General features: G+C 43.5%; 1 protein-coding gene across 1 annotated transcript in view; it reads left to right on the top strand.

The window, feature by feature from the left end:
* The window catches only part of LOC146821369 (uncharacterized), a 181830-nt gene extending 157808 nt beyond the window's left edge, over positions 1–24022 (top strand). Inside the window, exon 11 of the mRNA XM_085609837.1 lies at positions 23729–24022. Within this exon, the coding sequence (XP_085465963.1) occupies positions 23729–24022 (294 nt within the window). The remainder of the gene's footprint in view (positions 1–23728) is intronic.
* The last annotated feature ends 329 nt before the right edge of the window (positions 24023–24351 follow it).

Below are 24351 nucleotides of genomic sequence, written 5' to 3'. Positions count from 1 at the left end.
TCTGGCCATTCCATGACAGGAATATACAGTGGAGCAGCTCTGTGATGTTCAGTGCCATACTGTACAATGCTGAGGGAGACTGGGTAAGTAAGAGGAGATATCAGTGGGGGGAATATTCATGTTTCCTTTATGCTCCATGGATGTATTTCTGTTACATGGTATTTGTTTGAGACACATTTAAAGCTGAAATCTTAAGGAAAATTGTCCAATTTAGAATATGCAATTCAGGGTGCTGAGCTCCGCTATGATGAAATTTTTCAAGTTAAACATTCACGAAGTAAAGTGCTACCATAACAATTTAGAGATACGCAGAAATAATGAGATGCTTTGAGGAGCGAAAGGTCCTATAGCAGGATAGCCATTTACATCTTTTCTATGCATATGCGAAGAGTGGCAAGATGCTTGCTCTTCATAAATTAAAAAACAAGCAGGAATTAACAATTTTAACTCAAAATAAATATATAAGATTCTCATGTGAAAAAACATGTCTTCTAAGCCGGGCAAAGAGGCCTAGCATGACCAGTCTACAGAGCTTCTTTTTTGAGCAGCACATCGGTAATCTGTCTGATTACTGGTGATACCCCATCAGTTGTAAGTAAACAAAAAAATCTCTGAATAACTATGAAAAGCAACTGATCCATCGTAAACAAAAGCCAGAAATTTCAATTTTATTCTCTAAAATACTTCAACATAATTAGATTTAAAATTATTAAGATGATCTGTCATAACTGGCAGGCTATAAGGAACACTTTCAACTTTCCTTGTTTCTCTAAAAATACAATATGAGCCAATCATAATCTTCCAACACATGTGCCATAATTGTCCATTTTAGCATTTCATTTTATGTAAGTCAGGATGTGTTTTTAAAGAATTTCAAAATGGATTATAATGCTATTTTCATTCCTCAACCACTAGATACTGACATTTTTTCAAATAGATGAGGAATCCATTATCGTCCTTCTCTAACAAATTATGGCAACACTAATGGCTAACTGGGTGTCACTGACTTTAAAGTTTCCAACACTGACCATCAAAATATTAGCATCAGCTGGTCTACAGAAACTAGCACATTTAGGATGACAGCAAAGCTAACCAACGTATATCTTCAATGTTCAATTTCCTATGCTGGACATGCTTAGTTTTTTTAAAGTCCCAATTTGTCAGGATTAACAAAAGAGTGAAGAGACAAAGAATTGTGATCCAATATAACCCTAGGGATAAAGGAGATACCAAGGGGCTTATTAAGAGTCTGGCAATCTAAAGACCACCAGACTCTGGGGGTGCAGCAGTCTTCGACCACCCTATTACAATTAGGGTGGTCGGACCACCAATGCCCCGCAGCAGCCGCCAGGGAATCGCTGTTCCCTGGCAGTGTTCCGGTGATCCTGAGGCTGCAATTTAGGTGGTTCTCGAACAGGACTTTAGCCCTCAACTACTAAACGAGGAGTCTATCCATGGGTTAGGGACGATGTTATTTCCCCGCAAATAATCAATGGTTCTGACAATTGATGTATCTCAGAAAGCAGACTATTAGAGATGACAGGATCATCAGTATTGGCTCCATAGAGTACACATGGCATAATGCGTAATTGTCCCCCCTTGACTTTTGCTATGAACTATCGTCCACTCACATCTGTACAGTGGTTGATGAGTGTCTAGCTATGATCCTGAGCCAGTAATCCCTCTCTGAGATAAGTGAAATAAGCTGAGGATAGTACTTGATACTAGAAATCATCCAGAAGAGAGGCCTGTTTATTCAAGGTAGTGTAGCACTTCTTTAATTAATGTTCACTTATAAGATAGCTACATTCCATTGATATTCCACCAAAGAATATGAAGATGCTGGTCAGGACCACACCCCTGGGAAAACCTGGACATTCTTGATCGAACAACCAGTACACCCTGAAAGAGAACAACAGCACAGAATCATTCCTTGTCCCAATTTTACCATCCACAACCATAAGGCCTCATTTCTTTCCAGCAACCTGACCAACAATTGCATAGAAAAATTCAGTATAAACACAAAAGTGACCCACAGCTTCCCCCCAACCCTATCCCTTCCATGCAAGGCCAGAAAAAAGGGCTGACCACCCCCCTGCCAAAAGAATACCACTAGCACTGCAGTAGACATGAGTACATAAACTCCCCTTCCCCTGGAGCACCCTTGGATGGATGTGGGAAAAAGAACAAAAGGGGCAGGGCAGGCCAGAGACCACCCGAGACTCCTGCCCAAAGGACAGCCATAATCAATAAATTACGAACCCTCATGAAACATTCATGAAATCAAAGCTAGGTGTCAGCTGACCCTGCAGACCTAAAGCTTCCGTTAGAAAAGAGAAATTAAAAAAAAGAGAGAAGGCATACCCAAGAGACTGAATAAACCACTCTATAACAACAGAGAAGGAAAAAGAATCAAGAAGAAAAAGACAAAACAGAATCAGCCAGATCCATTAGTCTCCTTATTTCCCCCCACTGACTTGGTCAAGAGTTCCTCAACCTCAGGCTGTTCAAAACATGAATGCGTTTGCTCCTCATATTGGATGCACAGGATTGCAGGCTCCAGTAATGAAACCGAAGCTCTAAGCTTTTGTAGTGCGGGATATGCTCTCTCAGCTGCCAACGCCGAACTACAGTCTACGAGAGAAATCTGATCGAACAAAAAAGTCAACTGCAGCTGCTTTCACTGGTGATCTTGGACGAGCTGCCCTGTTTATCTCCTAACGGAGGAGGAAGTTACCCACATATATCAGAATGGCCCGTGAATAACGAGGATGTGAGAATGGATAATGATGAGCTCTCTCAATCAAGCTGTCTATGTCCCAGCCCCCAGTGTAGGAAAGGCTTACCGGAACAACAACACTATATAGCCTCTAGGATTGTTTCTCTGACCCCTTGGGGATCCCTAATATCCTGAGGTTATTCCGGTGAGACTTATTCCCCAAATCTTAGACCCTTGATGAGAGCATGGTCATCTGAACTTCCTGTCCTGAGATCTGGGTCTTGACTGCTCCCGTGACAGTTGGAAGGCTTTCCTGAACCTTATCGACTTGCACGAGTTGTGAGTTCAAGGTGTCCATATTTGTAGAGAGTGTCTTTGAATCCTAGGGTTATATCAGATCACAATTCTTTATCCAAGAAATGGGCTGAGTGTTATCTTTCCGGGTCCATGATAGAGCTAATGCATCTGCTATTTCTGGAATTAAGAACCCTCAAGGGGCTATTGTGACCAATCCTCCCTTTATGCAAGAGAAGTTCAACAGCTTTTATCAGAAGTTGTATGAATAAGAATTGGTCCCTTTCACGGACCAGATCGTTCCGTTTCTTTGGGTCCGCCATCACTGGAAACTGTCTACTACACAATAGTATAAGCTAGAAGGTCAAATATCAGTCTCTGGAGTTTAAGATGCTATTGACTAGCTGGCACGACACAAGGCCTGTGGCACCGATCAACTTCCATTAGATGTCTATGTTAGTTTGTCACATCCTGCAGTGCCGGTTCTCCATGATCTATTCAACTCTTTCGAATTACTTGGGCAGGTTCCTGTGTCATGGACTATGACCAAAATTGTCATCTTTCCTAAGAAAGGGAAAGATCCCTTTCTCAGTGGTTCATATCAGCCTATTTCTTTGATTAATACTGATTCCAAGATTTATAATTAGATTTTAGCAAACAGGCTTGCTACGGTTATTTCTGATCTTGTTGATGAGAATCAACGTGGTTTTGTTCCAGTGCGGGATAACACCACCCATGTCTATATTGTTATCACTGCTCTTGAGGCAGGCTGTGCTCAGGGAAATCCGGTCGGAGCAATAATGCTAGATGCTGAAAAGGCCTTCGACTGGGGCTCATGGCCATTTCTTAGGGCCATTATGGCTGTGTAAGAGTTTGGGTGGCACTTTATTACTTTGATTCAACAGCTTTACCAGAATCTTCAGGCTAGGGTCTTATGTTCAGGGTCTTCTACCGACCTAATTCATATAAATTGTGGCACCCATAAAGGGAAATCCACTTACACCTTTGCTCTTTGCACATTATATAGAACCTTAAATTCAAGCCCTCAAGAGCTTGAGGGATATTCCTTTGCTACGGATCCATCAACTGGAGCTCAAAGTGTTTGCCTATGCTGACGACATTATCATCATGACCTCTGCTCAGAGAATTCTACGGTAGCTATTGAAAAATTGGCTAATGAGTGTGGGGTTATTTCTGGCTACAACTAAACCTTAATAAGTCCCTGGTCCTCACCAGACTGTCCCTTCTTGGGATATTAGGTGATTGGTCAAGTCGATGACCTACCTGGGGATCGAAGTCTCTGTGAAAATGGAGGATGTAAGGGAATCTCATTATGGCGTACTATCCGGTAGAACGCAGGAGATATTGAGTAAGTGGCATCATTTTCACATTGGTCTAATCTGTCAATGCAACTTAATCAAGGTGATTGTTCTCCCTTGCTACCTATACCTTTTTCGAGCATACCTTTGTATTTAGCCAAAGACTTTTTTACACAGACAGAGGCCAGCTGGCAAAAATTCATCTGGGGGTATAAAAAGACTAGTGCTAACATACTTATGTTACAAAGACCACGACTGGAGGGTGGACTTTAATTACCAGATTTACGTATCTACTTTCTGTCAGCATTTATGTCCCAACTAGTAAAAGCATTGGGGTGCGAACCATGGAGACTAGGCGGTTTGTTTCCGGAATTCCTCTCTTGGGGAGCCGATATCACCCCACACTTTGGCATTATCGATACTGTCTATTTCAAGCAGACACGTTTTAAGTCTCTGGGGGTTCTTTGACTCTCTTTAAGCTTATCCGAAAATACACATATCGGCGATCACATTATTTAACACATATTCTTATATAAGTTATAATCCTAACTTTTCCCATTAACTGCACGAAAATGTGATCAACTGCTGGCAGGCATCCTGCATACTTACTTTAGGCTCTTTCTTTAAGGGTGGCCATCTTCTCTCTTTCGAGATACTATCACAGTGATTTTCTCTTCCTTGCTTGGGTATTTTTCGAGGGTGGAAGACGTTAATTGTTCTGCTAACGCCTTTTTAGAATACTTGAGGCAGTGCCCACCTAAGAAGAGTATTAGTCAGGTGTATCAAATGATCCTGACAGCACAGATCAAACAATGGCCTGATATTTTTCAGACATTGGCTGATAAGTGAAGCCGACATCTTGGGGTCCAAGTTATTCCTGATGAAATAAGACATGAAAATATTTGATCAAATACAGTTCAGAATGTCTCCTGGGTTAAAACTCATCACTTCAAATTTATCAATGACTCCTTATTGTTTATTTATTATGAATTTGAGGCAGGACTCAAAGTGTTTTCGATATTCTGGCGATTGGGCAGAGTCAGTTCATATCTTCGTCATTTGTCCTATTATTTTTCAGAACTGGCAGACCATATTTGTTAAGCTGAATATGCTTTGCATAACTATCATGAGGTGGGACCCTAAATTCATTCTATTGGGTCATTCACCTTGTGTACCAGTCCACCTAAGTGGAATTTTGTTCTGTGCTATCTCTCTAGCTCGATTGATTCTGGCTTGATATTGGTTGCTGGCCCAGGGTCCCAACGCTATGCTCTGGTGGCATGAATTTATCAATATAGGCCTATTGGATAGCCTGATTATCGATAATGATGACCAGCATGCTTGGCTTAGGAAGATATGGGCACCGTTTAGGGGCTGTTTGGTGCATTTGCAGGCAGGTCATTACCACCCATCTCCATAGTATATACTTTCCTTGTTTTTTCTTTCCTTGATCTTATTCCTTTTTTTTCATGCAGCCAGCTACATTGTCTCTATGATTGTTTGATTGTTATGTCTTACAACTGTCGCACCACCAACTGAGGGATGTTTTGTAATATGTTATTTTGTGTCTTACTTACGACCACAATCAAAATATCTAAAAAAAACAAAAAAGACCAGAGTGTGCTTGGGTTTAGGTGCTGGTAAATGAGTGACAACACATAAAATGCTGCTTTGAAAATAATGGCAGAAGCATCTTTGCTTTAATTAATGTAGCCTGATAAATCATTACAAGAGCCAAGAAAAATTCTCCGGCCCCAATAATAATGGAATGGGTTTATGAAATAGATACAGTGGGACAGTTGGAGTACTCTATTGCCATGAACATAGAAAAATCAAAATGCTAGAATAAGCAGGTATGCTTTTTGGAATGTCTGAGCTCAACAACATAATTGTTAACTCTTTCATTCAAGCATAACTTCACAACTGGGAGTACACTCTCTAGATTATCAGTTACAAAATTTCAAGTAGGTTCACTCCATCCTTGTTAAACACATGAACTCTGTGAAAGTTGGCCTGGTATATGCGGTCCACTAATTAAAGTCGGCACCTTGCACCAGTCCAATCGACCCTTATGATGTATGAGGTCATGGAAGCTATCCTAGTGGTAGCTGCGGAGAGCCTCCTTCAGGCTTAATCTTGAAGGAATGTAAAGCAGCTTGTTTTACCAGAATATCAAATCCTGAATGAATAAATGAAGGGGAACCACGCAGTAGTTATATAAAAATATGTATTTATTAATATAACACTCTCTACTATCCTCTACACGAGGCTAAAACACAAAGGACACACTATGTAATCAATAGAACAATTGTAAGTAGCACAATACACAGTGGGCTCCAGGGGGAGACCAAACCATATATTAAAATAGTGGTATAACAGTCACAACTGAGATCAAGACAAGGTCTAGAGCACGTAGAATCACTGGGACCCCAAGGAACCACCCAAGGTGAGTAGACAGGGACCCCACAGAGGCTGGGGTTAATGACAGATACTACAAACACCAAGTCAGTTTGTCACCCTACAGGAGGCGTTCAGGTATTGTATTGCATTAATATTATACCATTGAGTCTGAACAAAATCTCTGAAGGAAGTTTGAACCTTCAATTGACAAAAGGACTTGGTAAGCAGGGCGAGAAATTAACACTCACACAACATACCAAGGATGCGTTAAAGTGTAGTGTACTAGCACTAGATTTGTGCTGGTGGTGATCACCAGCATATCTGGGACCCAAGACTCTGGTTTTTCATGATCAGACTTTAGCTCAGAGTGAGATAAGGAGAAAGGAGGAAGAGAACAATAAGAAACTGAAACAAGGGGAGAAATATTAGATGGAAAAGACCTGCAGAGTGATGTAAAGAGGCATGAAGTGAAATGAAGATGAGGCAGCCATAGATAGAGCAACTAAAAACAGAGATGTATATATAGTCAAGTTAAGTAAATGTGCAGTTAAGAATAGTTATTTTATCCTGACCAGGTGGAAGCACTGGATGGGAAAATCAAGGAGGGTGAGATGGCTGCAGTTATCTCCCAACTGAGCAATAGCAAAACTCACATCCCTAACTGCTTCCCTGCAGGTTTTTTTAACAATGTAACGTCTAAAGTGGCAAAGCCAATCCTCTCTATGGTTAGCACAGCCAAGGAGATGGACACCTCTCCGCATGACCTTATAGAAGCCACAGCTGTTCTGATCCATAGGGATAGGAAACCCATAGATGATTGTGCCTCTTAGACGCTCATCTCATTGATTAACATAGAAACGGAAATCCTTACCAAGATTCTAGCAAACTACCTCAGGCAGGTGGTTGACTCGCTTGTTAATTTATGCCAGACAGGGCCATGAGTCATAATCTGCAGATATTGATGGGCTGCTTGGCACACTGCAGTGTCAGGGGTCCTTCTGACCTTGGAAGCCGAGAAGGGTTTTGACTCCGTAACATGACCATACTCTGCAATTAGGGATTTGAATCCTATATCGTATCCTGGGTTGGCCTACTATATAAAGACCCGGTGGCAAGAGTCCTAGACAATGGGGACCTCACAGAAAGTTTTGGACTATACAGGTGCACCCAGCAGGGCTGTCTGCTCTTACCTCTCCATTTTATGGTCGCTCTTGAACCTCTGGCATCGTGGATCTGAATAGATGCACAAATATGGGACCTCCGAAAGGACCTGGGCTGTGAGGATGATGTTTCACTATATGCTGATGATATCTTCCTCTACCTTGCGGATGCCGTGGTCTGTGCTGAGAATTCTCCTCATCCTGGAGATTTGGTACGTATGCGGTGTTCTGCATTAATTGGCAAAAGTTTGTGGCCTTCTCTATGGAAGTGGGAGACTCATACTGGGCTATGGATTGCCCATTCCGATGGGCGTCCCAGGGGTTACGATACTTGGGTATTTTTGTGACACCAAACCGGAACTTGTTCCTGCAGGGAATCCTGGTGAAAATCCTAGAGGCCTATCAGAGGGATGTGGAGAGATGGAGGAATCTCACTCCTGGGTTGAGTGGCCCTTTATAAGATGATCTATTTATCAACTTTTTGTACAGTCTGCTGAATACCCCCTTCCTAGTCCCGGATGCCTTCTTCCACAGGGTGGACAATGCCACAAGGGTGCTGCTGTGGGATGTGGGATACCAAGAATCGCCCTCTTGCTACTGACAAGACGCCAGATGGAGGGGGGCATTGCCCTCCCACACCTCTGGCTCTATTACTGGGCCTCACCGCTGCTGACTGTTAATGATTGGGCCTTTTCATCCCAACAAGAACCCTCCTTGAGAGCGGAGCATACTGCTATGACCCCAGAGGGATACCTCTGTTGACTCTACGGAGGGGGAGGGCTACTCCATCCCGTTTATCACGGAGACAGTGGTCAACATATGGAAGGGGGCGATGTAACACTGCGGTGGCGGGGCAGATTGACATTAGCGGCCACCATTTGGGCCTCAGACCCACTCTGTGGTTTCTGCGAGATAGAGGGAAATCAAAAATGGGACCTGTTGGGGATCTCCAAACTTGGTGGCATATGGAGGGAAGATGCAGTGACCCCGTTTACTGATTTGCACGCTGAATATGAGCTGTCAGGCAGTCAATTTCTGAAGTTACAACAGATGCGATTCATACTAGGTAAATGGGAGGTGGAAAAGGAGTCTTCCATGGAATACAGGGTGCTGGGTGCCCAAAGACAGAGCATGCAGTGTCCCAGTTCTGCTCCACACTCTTCAGTAACAGCCTTCCATCGCTTGAATCTTTGAGAGAAAGATGGGAGTGGGATCTGGGTAGACTGGATGATGATGAATGGGGGCAGGCATGTCGGTATCCCAGAGAGGTCGCGATGGAGGCGGAATTCTGCTTGATCCAATTGAAATTCCTGCATAGGGCATACTAAACTTGGACCCGTCTGTTCCGTATGGGTCGGGCAACAGATGAACAATGCCTGAGGGTTTACCGCAAGAAGGGCACCCTGATGCACACACTGAGGCAATGTCCAAAACTGGGGCCTGGTGGAAATGGGTGGGTGATAGAATATTGGATGTTTTGGGCTAAGAAGTGAGGCTGACACCTCAAGTGGGCTCATTAGGCAAGTGGGGTGAACAAACCCTGGACCGCTGTGCCCTATTTTTTTGCAGCTAGGTCCTGATGGTGGCTTGTAGAGATATACTGAAGTGCTGGGGGTCACCCACTCTGCCTACTGTAGGAAGCTGGCTCTGTATATACTATACCAAAGTAAGGTATAGTGTGCACAGAGTCCAGTGGACCCCCAAAGGCTTTCAGAAGTAAAAATAGATAATGCCTTACTCTCTATTTGTGGTAGTGAGGGTGAGCAGTAAGACGTTATCAGAGGGTAGTGTTAAGCATTTACTCTACACACTCAGCCAAGAAATTATGTCACACACTCAAAGACTAAACTCAGACCAATTGTTTGTATAAAAAATATTTTACCTCTTTCCACTGGATATGAACCTGTCCACTCCCTTACATCCTAACAAGGTGGACATGTATCCTCGCTGTTATTTACTTTAAACATATTTGCGTGTATTATTTGTCTGACAGAAAAATACTTAATGCAGTCAGTCTATTTATACTCGTGGAATGTCTATTGGCAAACTAGCCAAATACACTGCTCTGACACTGGAGATGTTTAAAGCCTTTAAAATCCGAAGGGTACCATGGCTGAAGATATGACTTTACAGCTAAATAATATTGTAATTTCCTACTTCACATGATTTACTAGACACTAGGGGGGTCATTAGTATTGCGGGTGGACTTTGTCTGCCCGCCATACCCCCGGGAAACGGGACCGCCCGCAATGCATGTGGCGATCCTGCAACTACAATTAGGATTCGCACGCCACACTGGCGGGCGCATCCCACATTTGTAACATTGCGGCGGGCAGTGCTGAAAGCACCGCCCACTGCAATGCCACAAAAGCAAGTTGTGCCTTTCAATGCACAACGTGACGGGCACCGCATGGTGCCTGCCATGCTGTACATTGAAATGCAAGGGGTACCATAGGTACCCCCCATGTTCACCCCCCACCCCCCAGAATCCCTGGGGGCCCGCTACGGGCCCCCAATGTTGAAGACCGCATGCCTTTCCGTGGCGGCATTGCCGCCACGGAAAGGCATGTCCCTGCCTGCATTCTAATATCGATGGCGGTGGATGGCGGTGTCTACCAAACACCGCCACCATATTAACAGCTTTTCCGCCCGGTAGGCAATTGGGCGGATTGCCTACCGGCGGAAAACCGTCGGACAGTCTTTCCGTCCGCCGGGGTTCCGTCCGCCATAGTAATATGGCGGGGGCAGAATGGCATGCGGGCGGGAAAGAATGTCGGGCATATCGCCACCGCCATGCGGGCAGTGGCGATCCGCCCGACATTCTAATGGCCTCTCGGTTGCGGGCAAACACACTCTGTGTGATCATGGTCCTACTTAAAGTTGAGTACCACTGAAAAGTTTGATGAGAGTCTTTCATTGTGGTCATGCAAGGAGAGTTTGGTGTGGAAAGTGAAAGTGGGCCTGAAAGTATGTTTTGTCTAATGCACTTTTTACCTTTACAGCAGCCACAGTGGTTCCCCACAGACGCAATAATGAGAGAGAGCCGAAGCCTCCTACCTTATTCTGGCGAAAGGGTGAGACAGGATATCAAAGGCCACCATGTGTTTGAGCATTTCCTTCACCATGTGTTTGAGTATTTCCTTTGCCTCAGTACATTTGATCTTTTGTTTCTATCAATGTGTTGTAGACAAACCCAATCATTTCTTGCCACCTGTCCCTCTCTATAACTAGCTATACAAGCTGCTCCTCTACCAAAAATATATTTTCTATGCATGGTATCAAATCCTCAAGATTTCCATATTCAGTTATTGTTACAGTGGATGTATTCTCCACATTTTCAGTAGTAAAAGCTCTTAATTTGCCTTTCTCCTTTTCTTATCCCCTCACATACATAGTAGTCAATTATTGAGTTATGCTCTCAGCAGATGGTATAACCAATGTTAACAAACTTTGAAGTGGGCAATAGTGGATAATACCTTACATTCAGCTCTAGATGAGAACTCTTAGGACACTCTTAGTCATTAGTGAACACATGCATATGGGCAGTGAGATCAGAGTGCAATTCCAAAAAAGAACAAAGATGCATGAAGGTAGTACCAATAAATAGCACACACTGCATAGCCAGGATAATGTTCAGGAAAACGTGCCCCACTTTGCTCGTCAAAATAATCTTCACCTTTCTCTGCAAAATTATATGACTTTCATTAATCTTACAAATTTATGTTTGTTGTTTTGAATTAGTATGTTTCACTAGGATCCACCTCTTTCCACTGGATATGAACCTATCCACTCCCTTACATCCTAACAAGGTGGACATGTATCCTCGCTGTTATTTACTTTAAACATATTTGCGTGTATTATTTGTCTGACAGAAAAATACTTAATGCAGTCAGTCTATTTATACTCGTGGAATGTCTATAGGCAAACTAGCCAAATACACTGCTCTGACACTGGAGATCTTTAAAGCCTTTAAAATCCGAAGGGTACCATGGCTGAAGATATGACTTTACAGCTAAATAATATTGTAATTTCCTACTTCACTTGATTTACTAGACACTAGGGGTGTCATTAGTATTGCGGGTGGACTTTGTCTGCCCGCCATACCCCCGGGAAACGGGACCGCCCGCAATGCATGTGGCGATCCTGCAACTACAATTAGGATTCGCACGCCACACTGGCGGGCGCATCCCGCATTTGTAACATTGCGGCGGGCAGTGCTGAAAGCACCGTCCACTGCAATGCCACAAAAGCAAGTTGTGCCTTTCAATGCACAACGTGACGGGCACCGCATGGTGCCTGCCATGCTGTACATTGAAATGCAAGGGGTACCATAGGTACCCCCCATGTTCACCCCCCACCCCCCAGAATCCCTGGGGGCCCGCTACGGGCCCCCAATGTTGAAGACCGCATGCCTTTCCGTGGCGGCATTGCCGCCACGGAAAGGCATGTCCCTGCCTGCATTCTAATATCGATGGCGGTGGATGGCGGTGTCTACCAGACACCGCCACCATATTAACAGCTTTTCCGCCCGGTAGGCAATTGGGCGGATTGCCTACCAGCGGAAAACCGGCAGACAGTCTTTCCGTCCGCCGGGGTTCCGTCCGCCATAGTAATATGGCGGGGGCAGAATGGCATGCGGGCGGGAAAGAATGTCGGGCATATCGCCACCGCCATGCGGGCAGTGGCGATCCGCCCGACATTCTAATGACCTCTCGGTTGCGGGCAAACACACTCTGTGTGATCATGGTCCTACTTAAAGTTGAGTACCACTGAAAAGTTTGATGAGAGTCTTTCATTGTGGTCATGCAAGGAGAGTTTGGTGTGGAAAGTGAAAGTGGGCCTGAAAGTATGTTTTGTCTAATGCACTTTTTACCTTTACAGCAGCCACAGTGGTTCCCCACAGACACAATAATGAGAGAGAGCCGAAGCCTCCTACCTTATTCTGGCGAAAGGGTGAGACAGGATATCAAAGGCCACCATGTGTTTGAGCATTTCCTTCACCATGTGTTTGAGTATTTCCTTTGCCTCAGTACATTTGATCTTTTGTTTCTATCAATGTGTTGTAGACAAAACCAATCATTTCTTGCCACCTGTCCCTCTCTATAACTAGCTACACAAGCTGCTCCTCTACCAAAAATATATTTTCTATGCATGGTATCAATTTCTCAAGATTTCCATATTCAGTTATGGTTACAGTGGATGGACACTTTTTTGATTAATATAATTATTAGAATTCTCTCTGGAATGCTGAAACTGGCCCAGCTAGTCTAAGGCAGTAGAATGGTCACACTAAGCATTCCTATTTGCCTGTGTTCCAGGTTTAAGGAAGATCTGGAAGCCAGCAGTTGCAATTGGCTTTTTGGCCTTCCTATAGGGGTGCTAATAGATGTATTCTCCACATTTTCAGTAGTAAAAGCTCTTAATGCCTGTTCTCCTTTTCTTATCCCCTCACATACATAGTAGTCAATTATTGGGTTATGCTCTCAGCAGATGGTATAACTAATGTTAACAAACTTTGAAGTGGGCAATAGTGGATAATACCTTACATTCAGCTCTAGATGAGAACTCTTAGGACACTCTTAGTCATTAATGAACACATGCATATGGGCAGTGAGATCAGAGTGCAATTCCAAAAAAGAATAAAGATGCATGAAGGTAGTACCAATAAATTGCACACACTGCATAGCCAGGCTAATGTTTAGGAAAACGTGCCTCACTTTGCAGGTCGAAATAATCTTTACCTTTCTCTGCAAAATTATGTGACTTTAATTAATCTTACAAATTTACGTTTGTTGTTTTGAATTAGTATATTTCACAATGATCCACCTCTTTCAACTGGATATGAACCTGTCCACTCCCTTACATCCTAACAAGGTGGACATGTATCCTCGCTGTTATTTACTTTAAACATATTTGTGTGTATTATTTGTCTGATAGAAAAATACTTAATGCAGTCAGTCTATTTATACTCGTGGAATATCTATAGCTCTGACACTGGAGATCTTTAAAGCCTTTAAAATCCGAAGGGTACCATGGCTGAAGATATGACTTTACAGCTAAATAATATTGTCATTTCCTACTTCACATGATTTACTAGACACTAAAGGGGTCATTAGTATTGCAGGAGGACTTTGTCCGCCCGCCATACCCCCGGGAAACGGGACCACCCGCAATGCATGCGGTAGTCCCGCAACTACAATTAGGATGCGCCTGCCACACTGGCGGGCGCATCCCGCATTTGTAACATTGTGGCGGGCAGTGCTGAAAGCACCGCCCACCGCAATGCCACAAAAGCAAGTTGTGCCTGTCAATGCACAACGTGACAGGCACCGCGTGGTGCCTGCCATGCTGTACATTGAAATGCAGGGGGTACCCCCCATGTGCACCCCCCCACCCCCCAGAATCCCTGGGGGCCCTCTACGGGCCCCCAATGTTGAAGACCGTATGCCTTTCTGTGGCGGAATTGCCACCACAGAAAGGCATGTCCCCGCCTGCATTCTAATATTGATGGCGGTGGATGGCGGTGTCTACCAGACACCGCCACCATATTAACAGCTTTTCCACCCAGTAGGCAATTGGGTGGATTGCCTACCGTCGGAAAACCGGCGGACGGTCCTTCCGTCCGCCGGGGTCCCTCCCGCCATAGTAATATGGCGGGGTGAGAATGGCATGAGGGCGGGAAAGAATGTCGGGCGGATTGCTACTGCCCTGCGGGCAGTGGCGATCCGCCCGACATTCTAATGGCCTCTCGGTTGCGGGCAAATACACTCTGTGTGATCATGGTTCTACTTAAAGTTGGGTACCACTGAAAAGTTTGATGAGAGTCTTTCATTGTGGTCATGCAAGGAGAGTTTGGTGTGGAAAGTGAAAGTGGGCCTGAAAGTATGTTTTGTCTAATGCACTTTTTACCTTTACAGCAGCCACAGTGGTTCCCCACAGACGCAATAATGAGAGAGAGCCGAAGCCTCCTACCTTATTCTGGCGAAAGGGTGAGACAGGATATCAAAGGCCACCATGTGTTTGAGCATTTCCTTCACCATGTGTTTGAGTATTTCCTTTGCCTCAGTACATTTGATCTTTTTTTTCTATCAATGTGTTGTAGACAAACCCAATCATTTCTTGCCACCTGTCCCTCTCTATAACTAGCTAAACAAGCTGCTCCTCTACCAAAAATATATTTTCTATGCATGGTATCAAATCCTCAAGATTTTCATATTCAGTTATTGTTACAGTGGATGTATTCTCCACATTTTTAGTAGTAAAAGCTCTTAATTTGCCTTTCTCCTTTTCTTATCCCCTCACATACATAGTAGTCAATTATTGGGTTAGGCTCTCAGCAGATGGTATAACCAATGTTAACAAACTTTGAAGTGGGCAATAGTGGATAATACCTTACATTCAGCTCTAGATGAGAACTCTTAGGACACTCTTAGTCATTAGTGAACACATGCATATGGGCAGTGAGATCAGAGTGCAATTCCAAAAAAGAACAAAGATGCATGAAGGTAGTACCAATAAATAGCACACACTGCATAGCCAGGATAATGTTCAGGAAAACGTGCCCCACTTTGCTCGTCAAAATAATCTTCACCTTTCTCTGCAAAATTATATGACTTTCATTAATCTTACAAATTTATGTTTGTTGTTTTGAATTAGTATGTTTCACTAGGATCCACCTCTTTCCACTGGATATGAACCTGTCCACTCCCTTACATCCTAACAAGGTGGACATGTATCCTCGCTGTTATTTACTTTAAACATATTTGCGTGTATTATTTGTCTGACAGAAAAATACTTAATGCAGTCAGTCTATTTATACTCGTGGAATGTCTATAGGCAAACTAGCCAAATACACTGCTCTGACACTGGAGATCTTTAAAGCCTTTAAAATCCGAAGGGTACCATGGCTGAAGATATGACTTTACAGCTAAATAATATTGTAATTTCCTACTTCACATGATTTACTAGACACTAGGGGGGTCATTAGTATTGCGGGTGGACTTTGTCTGCCCGCCATACCCCCGGGAAACGGGACCGCCCGCAATGCATGTGGCGATCCTGCAACTACAATTTGGATTCGTACGCCACACTGGCGGGCGCATCCCGCATTTGTAACATTGCGGCGGGCAGTGCTGAAAGCACCGCCCACTGCAATGCCACAAAAGCAAGTTGTGCCTTTCAATGCACAACGTGACGGGCACCGCATGGTGCCTGCCATGCTGTACATTGAAATGCAAGGGGTACCATAGGTACCCCCCATGTTCACCCCCCACCCCCCAGAATCCCTGGGGGCCCGCTATGGGCCCCCAATGTTGAAGACCGCATGCCTTTCCGTGGCGGCATTGCCGCCACGGAAAGGCATGTCCCTGCCTGCATTCTAATATCGATGGCGGTGGATGGCGGTGTCTACCAGACACCGCCACCATATTAACAGCTTTTCCGCCCGGTAGGCAATTGGGCGGATTGCCTACCGGCGGAAAACCGGCGGACAGTCTTTCCGTCCGCCGGGGTTCCGTCCGCCATAGTAATATGGCGGGGGCAGAATGGCATGCGGGCAGGAAAGAATGTCGGGCATATCGCCACCGCCATGCGGGCAGTGGCGATCCGCCCACCATTCTAATGGCTTCTCGGTTGCGGGCAAACACACTCTGTGTGATCATGGTCCTACTTAAAGTTGAGTACCACTGAAAAGTTTGATGAGAGTCTTTCATTGTGGTCATGCAAGGAGAGTTTGGTGTGGAAAGTGAAAGTGGGCCTGAAAGTATGTTTTGTCTAATGCACTTTTTACCTTTACAGCAGCCACAGTGGTTCCCCACAGACACAATAATGAGAGAGAGCCGAAGCCTCCTACCTTATTCTGGCGAAAGGGTGAGACAGGATATCAAAGGCCACCATGTGTTTGAGCATTTCCTTCACCATGTGTTTGAGTATTTCCTTTGCCTCAGTACATTTGATCTTTTGTTTCTATCAATGTGTTGTAGACAAAACCAATCATTTCTTGCCACCTGTCCCTCTCTATAACTAGCTACACAAGCTGCTCCTCTACCAAAAATATATTTTCTATGCATGGTATCAATTTCTCAAGATTTCCATATTCAGTTATTGTTACAGTGGATGGACACTTTTTTGATTAATATAATTATTAGAATTCTCTCTGGAATGCTGAAACTGGCCCAGCTAGTCTAAGGCAGTAGAATGGTCACACTAAGCATTCCTATTTGCCTGTGTTCCAGGTTTAGGGAAGATCTGGAAGCCAGCAGTTGCAATTGGCTTTTTGGCCTTCCTATATGGGTGCTAATAGATGTATTCTCCACATTTTCAGTAGTAAAAGCTCTTAATGCCTGTTCTCCTTTTCTTATCCCCTCACATACATAGTAGTCAATTATTGGGTTATGCTCTCAGCAGATGGTATAACTAATGTTAACAAACTTTGAAGTGGGCAATAGTGGATAATACCTTACATTCAGCTCTAGATGAGAACTCTTAGGACACTCTTAGTCATTAATGAACACATGCATATGGGCAGTGAGATCAGAGTGCAATTCCAAAAAAGAATAAAGATGCATGAAGGTAGTACCAATAAATTGCACACACTGCATAGCCAGGCTAATGTTTAGGAAAACGTGCCTCACTTTGCAGGTCAAAATAATCTTTACCTTTCTCTGCAAAATTATGTGACTTTAATTAATCTTACAAATTTACGTTGTTGTTTTGAATTAGTATATTTCACAATGATCCACCTCTTTCAACTGGATATGAACCTGTCCACTCCCTTACATCCTAACAAGGTGGACATGTATCCTCGCTGTTATTTACTTTAAACATATTTGTGTGTATTATTTGTCTGATAGAAAAATACTTAATGCAGTCAGTCTATTTATACTCGTGGAATATCTATAGCTCTGACACTGGAGATCTTTAAAGCCTTTAAAATCCGAAGGGTACCATGGCTGAAGATATGACTTTACAGCTAAATAATATTGTCATTTCCTACTTCACATGATTTACTAGACACTAAAGGGGTCATTAGTATTGCAGGAGGACTTTGTCCGCCCGCCATACCCCCAGGAAACGGGACCACCCGCAATGCATGCGGCAGTCCCGCAACTACAATTAGGATGCGCCTGCCACACTGGCGGGCGCATCCCGCATTTGTAACATTGTGGCGGGCAGTGCTGAAAGCACCGCCCACCGCAATGCCACAAAAGCAAGTTGTGCCTGTCAATGCACAACGTGACAGGCACCGCGTGGTGCCTGCCATGCTGTACATTGAAATGCAGGGGGTACCCCCCATGTGCACCCCCCCACCCCCCAGAATCCCTGGGGGCCCTCTACGGGCCTCCAATGTTGAAGACCGTATGCCTTTCTGTGGCGGAATTGCCACCACAGAAAGGCATGTCCCCGTCTGCATTCTAATATTGATGGCGGTGGATGGCGGTGTCTACCAGACACCGCCACCATATTAACAGCTTTTCCACCCAGTAGGCAATTGGGTGGATTGCCTACCGTCGGAAAACCGTCGGACGGTCCTTCCGTCCGCCGGGGTCCCTCCCGCCATAGTAATATGGCGGGGTGAGAATGGCATGAGGGCGGGAAAGAATGTCGGGCGGATTGCTACCGCCATGCGGGCAGTGGCGATCCGCCCGACATTCTAATGGCCTCTCGGTTGCGGGCAAATACACTCTGTGTGATCATGGTCCTACTTAAAGTTGGGTACCACTGAAAAGTTTGATGAGAGTCTTTCATTGTGGTCATGCAAGGAGAGTTTGGTGTGAAAAGTGAAAGTGGGCCTGAAAGTATGTTTTGTCTAATGCACTTTTTACCTTTACAGCAGCCACAGTGGTTCCCCACAGACGCAATAATGAGAGAGAGCCGAAGCCTCCTACCTTATTCTGGCGAAAGGGTGAGACAGGATATCAAAGGCCCCCATGTGTTTGAGCATTTCCTTCACCATGTGTTTGAGTATTTCCTTTGCCTCAGTACATTTGATCTTTTGTTTCTATCAATGTGTTGTAGACAAAACCAATAATTTCTTGCCACCTGTTCCTCTCTATAACTAGCTACACAAGCTGCTCCTCTACCAAAAATATATTTTCTATGCATGGTATCAAATCCTCAAGATTTCCATATTCAGTTATTGTTACAGTGGATGTATTCTCCACATTTTCAGTAGTAAAAGCTCTTAATTTGCCTTTCTCCTTTTCTTATCCCCTCACATACATAGTAGTCAATTATTGGGTTATGCTCTCAGCAGATGGTATAACCAATGTTAACAAACTTTGAAGTGGGCAATAGTGGATAATACCTTACATTCAGCTCTAGATGAGAACTCTTAGGACACTCTTAGTCATTAGTGAACACATGCATATGGGCAGTGAGATCAGAGTGCAATTCCAAAAAAGAACAAAGATGCATGAAGGTAGTACCAATAAATAGCACACACTGCATAGCCAGGATAATGTTCAGGAAAACGTGCCCCACTTTGCTCGTCAAAATAATCTTCACCTTTCTCTGCAAAATTATATGACTTTCATTAATCTTACAAATTTATGTTTGTTGTTTTGAATTAGTATGTTTCACTAGGATCCACCTCTTTCCACTGGATATGAGCCTGTCCACTCCCTTACATCCTAACAAGGTGAACATGTATCCTCGCTGTAATTCACTTTAAACATATTTGTGTGCATTATTTGTCTGAAAGAAAAATACTTCAGTCAGTCTATTTATACTTTCGGAATGTCTATAGGCAAACTAGCCAAATACACTGCTCTGACACTAGAGATCTTTAAAGCCTCTAAAACCCGAAGGGTACCATGGCTGAAGATATGACTTTACAGCTAAATAATATTTTCATCTCCTACTTCACATGATTTACTAGACACTAGGTTGCTGGCAACACACCCTCTGTGATCATGGTCCTACTTAAAGTTGGGTACTACTGAAAAGTTTAACGAGAGTCTTTCATTGTGGTCCTGGAGGGAGAGTTTGGTGTGGAAAGTGAAAGTGGGCCTGAAAGTATGTTTTGTCTAATGCAATTTTTACCTTTACAGCAGCCACAGTGGTTCCCCACAGACACAATAATGAGAGAGAACCGAAGCCTCCTACCTTATTCTGGCGAAAGGGTGAGACAGGCCATCAAAGGCAACCATGTGTTTGAGCATTTCCTTCACCATGTGTTTGAGTATTTCCTTCACCATGTGTTTGAGCATTTCCTTCACCATGTGTTTGAGCATTTCCTTCACCATGTGTTTGAGTATTTCCTTTACCATGTGTTTGAGCATTTCCTTCACCATGTGTTTGAGTATTTCCTTTACCATGTGTTTGAGCATTTCCTTCACCATGTGTTTGAGTATTTCCTTCACCATGTGTTGAGCATTTCCTTCACCATGTGTTTGAGTATTTCCTTTACCATGTGTTTGAGCATTTCCTTCACCATGTGTTTGAGCATTTCCTTCACCATGTGTTGAGCATTTCCTTCACCATGTGTTTGAGTATTTCCTTCACCATGTGTTTGAGCATTTCCTTCACCATGTGTTTGAGTATTTCCTTCACCATGTGTTTGAGCATTTCCTTCACCATGTGTTTGAGTATTTCCTTCACCATGTTTTTGAGCATTTCCTTCACCATGTGTTTGTGCATTTCCTTTACCATGTGTTTGAGTATTTCCTTCACCATGTGTTTGAGTATTTCCTTTGCCTCAGTACATTTGATCTTTTGTTTTCTATCAATGTGTTGTCGACAAAACCAGTCATTTCTTACCACCTGTTCCTCTCTAGAACCAGCTACACAATCTGCTCGGTCGTACGTTGTCTTATCTTACTGCCTCATCCTTCAATGGAGTTACCCAACAGTGATTACATATTTATGTTATTTATGTTTTGACAATAAAGTTTCCAAAGGTTTGTTAACTTCAAATGAATGCTGTTTCATCGAGGTTAATAAAGGCTACTAATTGATTCTTTAAACAGATGACTATTTACAATGTATATTTATCAAGACAGCGTAGTTTATGAAATACTAACATATACACATAGCCAAAATGTATGAGGAAGATTTTATGTGAATCACTTCTGCTTCTTTGTTTTTTGATTGCAAGATTACCAGTTGAACTAGCCATACACACTCTCAATATAAAAGACACCGCAATCTTCTTAATAAATTATAAATTCCAAGCAAACCTTTGAAGCACTTATTTGTCTCACCAATCAATTGCTCTACCATTTTTTAAACAAAGGGCAACTGAGAGATTTAAAACTAACTGTTTAAAAGCATCAGTGAATATCCTATCTGGATGACCGATTGACCAGGAAGGGACAGCCTCATACTTACTTACTGTGACCAACCCTCACCATAGGTTTATTTTACTAACGTTTCGTCTGAATTTGATCCCTTTTATGTTAACCTATCCATCAGGAATTTTCTCAATACATGATCTTCCTCCTTGCCCATGTGACGGAGTTTTCACCCAATCAAATTTGCATATCTTTTTCTTATTCAATGTTTTACGTGTAACACCGTAAGAGATTCATATTGCCACTCATTTTAATTTTACACAATGCCGCTCAGGAATGTATTTTCTACAATCACTGCCTGATCCCCTTGTTTGTTACTCAATGGCATCTTTTTTAACTTCTTTCCTGGAAGACCAGGCGTTTGCACAATACTTATGTATGTATTGTATGTTTTATTCTGTTTTAAAAGGATATTTTTATTTGTCTTTTTCAACATTTGGCACAATGATGGATGTTTTAATGGATGTTTTTAACTGCTATTCTTTTTTTCTAACATAATGATGATTGTTTCTTCTTTCCTGTACATCTGTATTTTTAGAATCTTATTACATAAGAATCGAATAAAGTGATTTCACTGACTGACTGACTGATGTGTATGTGTTTATAACTTGATGATATACACATAATAAATATATATAATCAAGCACTGTTGATGTGCATTTAGAATACTATACTTATTTATATATACTTACATTTTCAATATTTTGGTTAATGTTTTTGTTATTAAATGGTAGGACAATATTAATAATTTGATATCGTCACATACAAAGTTGTGGGCAGAGCAGGAATGTGAGCCTCATTAGTGGAGGATAGAGTTGGCCTATATCTTTGCTGAAGTCATTTTTGGATTCCTTACAGCTTCCTGAATGCCTTTCTAGACACCGCATGAGACAGAGGAGTTTTTCATTGATTTTGAGCATCCCACATCATATTGCTGGAAGAGTATTGGTAAGTGAAAAAGTATTTTAATGGAGGAATAGGAGCCAGGTATTTGGGTCTTTCAGTTGCCCATCATGCATGTTCTCTAACATTGGATCCACTTTAACTTTTATTTCCCACACCCTGTTCCCAATCCATAACTAACCCGCAAGCCTCTAAACAAGCCTTTTCCTAGCATTTCTCAACAACCAATAATACCTCTAAACCTTACACCATCTTCTTAGTATCTCCACTTGTTGCACTGTCATTAAGCCCACTTCACTAGTCCCCTAAGCTTCTTTTCTGGCAAATTCTTCCCCCTTTCCTCTTCTTCCCCTTATGTCTGGATTAGAGGTCACTCTTCTTGCAGTATCCCCCTTTTTATTCTCAGGCACTTCCCCCTTAACTACTCAACCTACAAATAAAGTGTAAATAGTTCAATAGGTATAGATCTTCATACACATTAAATATTTTTTGGTTCTCTAGTTTTAACCACATCCATATTTCTACATGTATATGCACATGCTTCTCATAAAATTCATGAGATTGCATCAGGTAGATAAACTTAGCATTTAAAGGTGCATTTGATCACCTTCTTAAACGCAGGCACTGCTAAACACTTTGATGAAGGTTTTTTATTATGGACATGGTGTTGTGTGGATAATGGAAGTGGGCCTTGGAGTACGTTTTGCGCATTGCCATTTTTTACCACTTCAGCAGCCACGCTGGCCCACCACAGAGGTGATGATGAGGCAGGACAACAGCTTGCTAATTTACACTGGCGAAAGAGTAAGTGAAACAGGATTTTACAGGCCACCATGTTTTTGAGTATTTTCTTTGTCCCAGTACATTTTATCTACTTGGATTCTGGCAATGGTGGATGGCCTACACAGCCAATCTCATACCTTGCCCTATCCCCCCGTCTAAAGCAAAACTGTTTAATCTCTTCTTTACAGCATCCAAATCTTAATGGTCTATGGGTTTTGTAATTACTTTTTCTGAAGGTTTATCAATGGTAAATGAATGCTGTTTTTGCAAGGATTAGTCAATTATTTACATAAATGAATAGTTACAATGCACAATTTGCAAAACAGTCTGCCTCTCATCCTTTCTTTCACTCCTCCAGACAATCCCATACTCCCTTCACATCCCTTTTCTGCACCTACGCAGAGTAAACATATTTATCAAATCAAAACCACTTTTCAAGGTGAGCTTGCAACTATTCTGCCAATGAAACAGAGATTATATTTATTATTACTTGATAGATCTGCAGAATGTGTACATCCACATCACCATTTACAAACTAAAACCTCATTTGACAGTTGTACTGTTCACAATCCATTACAAAATAAAAGTACCCCATTTTTGCCCTGCAGTCGCCTCATAATTTTTTTTTGTTTCTACGTCTCGCCTAGCGACGCAGAGCAGCTGCTCGCTAGCGAGATCTATTGTTGTCGACTTGAGTTTGGAAGGGGGACAGGAGATGTGCACTTTCCCAGACAGCCGATGTGCACGCTCACGGCATCTGTTTGAGCTTCGGCCCAGATAGCCGATGTGCACGCTCACGGTGTAGCTTCGGGCTGGACAGCCGATGTGCAGCCTGCACGCTCACGGCATCTCTTTCAGCTTGCGCCCCGCCCAGACAGCCCATGTGCACGCTCGCATGCCAGTCAGCCCCGCGCCCAGCTGGGGTTGCTGGATGGTGTGGAGTGCCGGCGGGCTTGCCCGCCCCGCCCCCTGCAGGAGCTGGAGGCTGAGTGTCGCCGCTACCCGGTCGTGGTCATTAAGGACGTGTGGATTATGGACGACGGGGTGCTACTCCCTCTGCTGCAGAACCGGGCGCTCAACCTGTGCATCATCCAGCTTTTCCGCAACCCCTGGGCTGTGCAGAACTCCCAGCTCAAGTCCAAGCAGGCGTAGTGGCCGGTGTGAGGCCGTGTTTCAGTGGAAAGGAGGGTGAATATTCCCAGACTTGAAATGCTGCAACAACAAAAAAGTCAGTACGAACAAAAGCTCAACAATGTGGGATTGATGTGGTAAATTGTGTAAACACTTGTGTGCTCACATGCCATGCCTGTGTCTGAGGGGGTGTTCATGCAGCTGCTGCCTGCTCCTCACCCAGAAGCTGGCACGTTCCTCCTTTGAAGAAGGCTGCGCGCTCAGGTGGCAGCGCGCGCAGGGGGCGCTGCTGTCCGAGGCTCCCGTATCAGCATCCCGAGGCCCGGCTTGGAAGCAGTCAGCTGTGCTCG

The sequence above is a fragment of the Triturus cristatus genome, chromosome 6 (assembly GCF_964204655.1).
Source record: "Triturus cristatus chromosome 6, aTriCri1.1, whole genome shotgun sequence".
Classification (NCBI taxonomy): Eukaryota; Metazoa; Chordata; class Amphibia; order Caudata; family Salamandridae; genus Triturus; species Triturus cristatus.
Note: the sequence above shows the minus strand (reverse complement) of the source record. Positions and strands in the feature narration are given on the sequence as shown.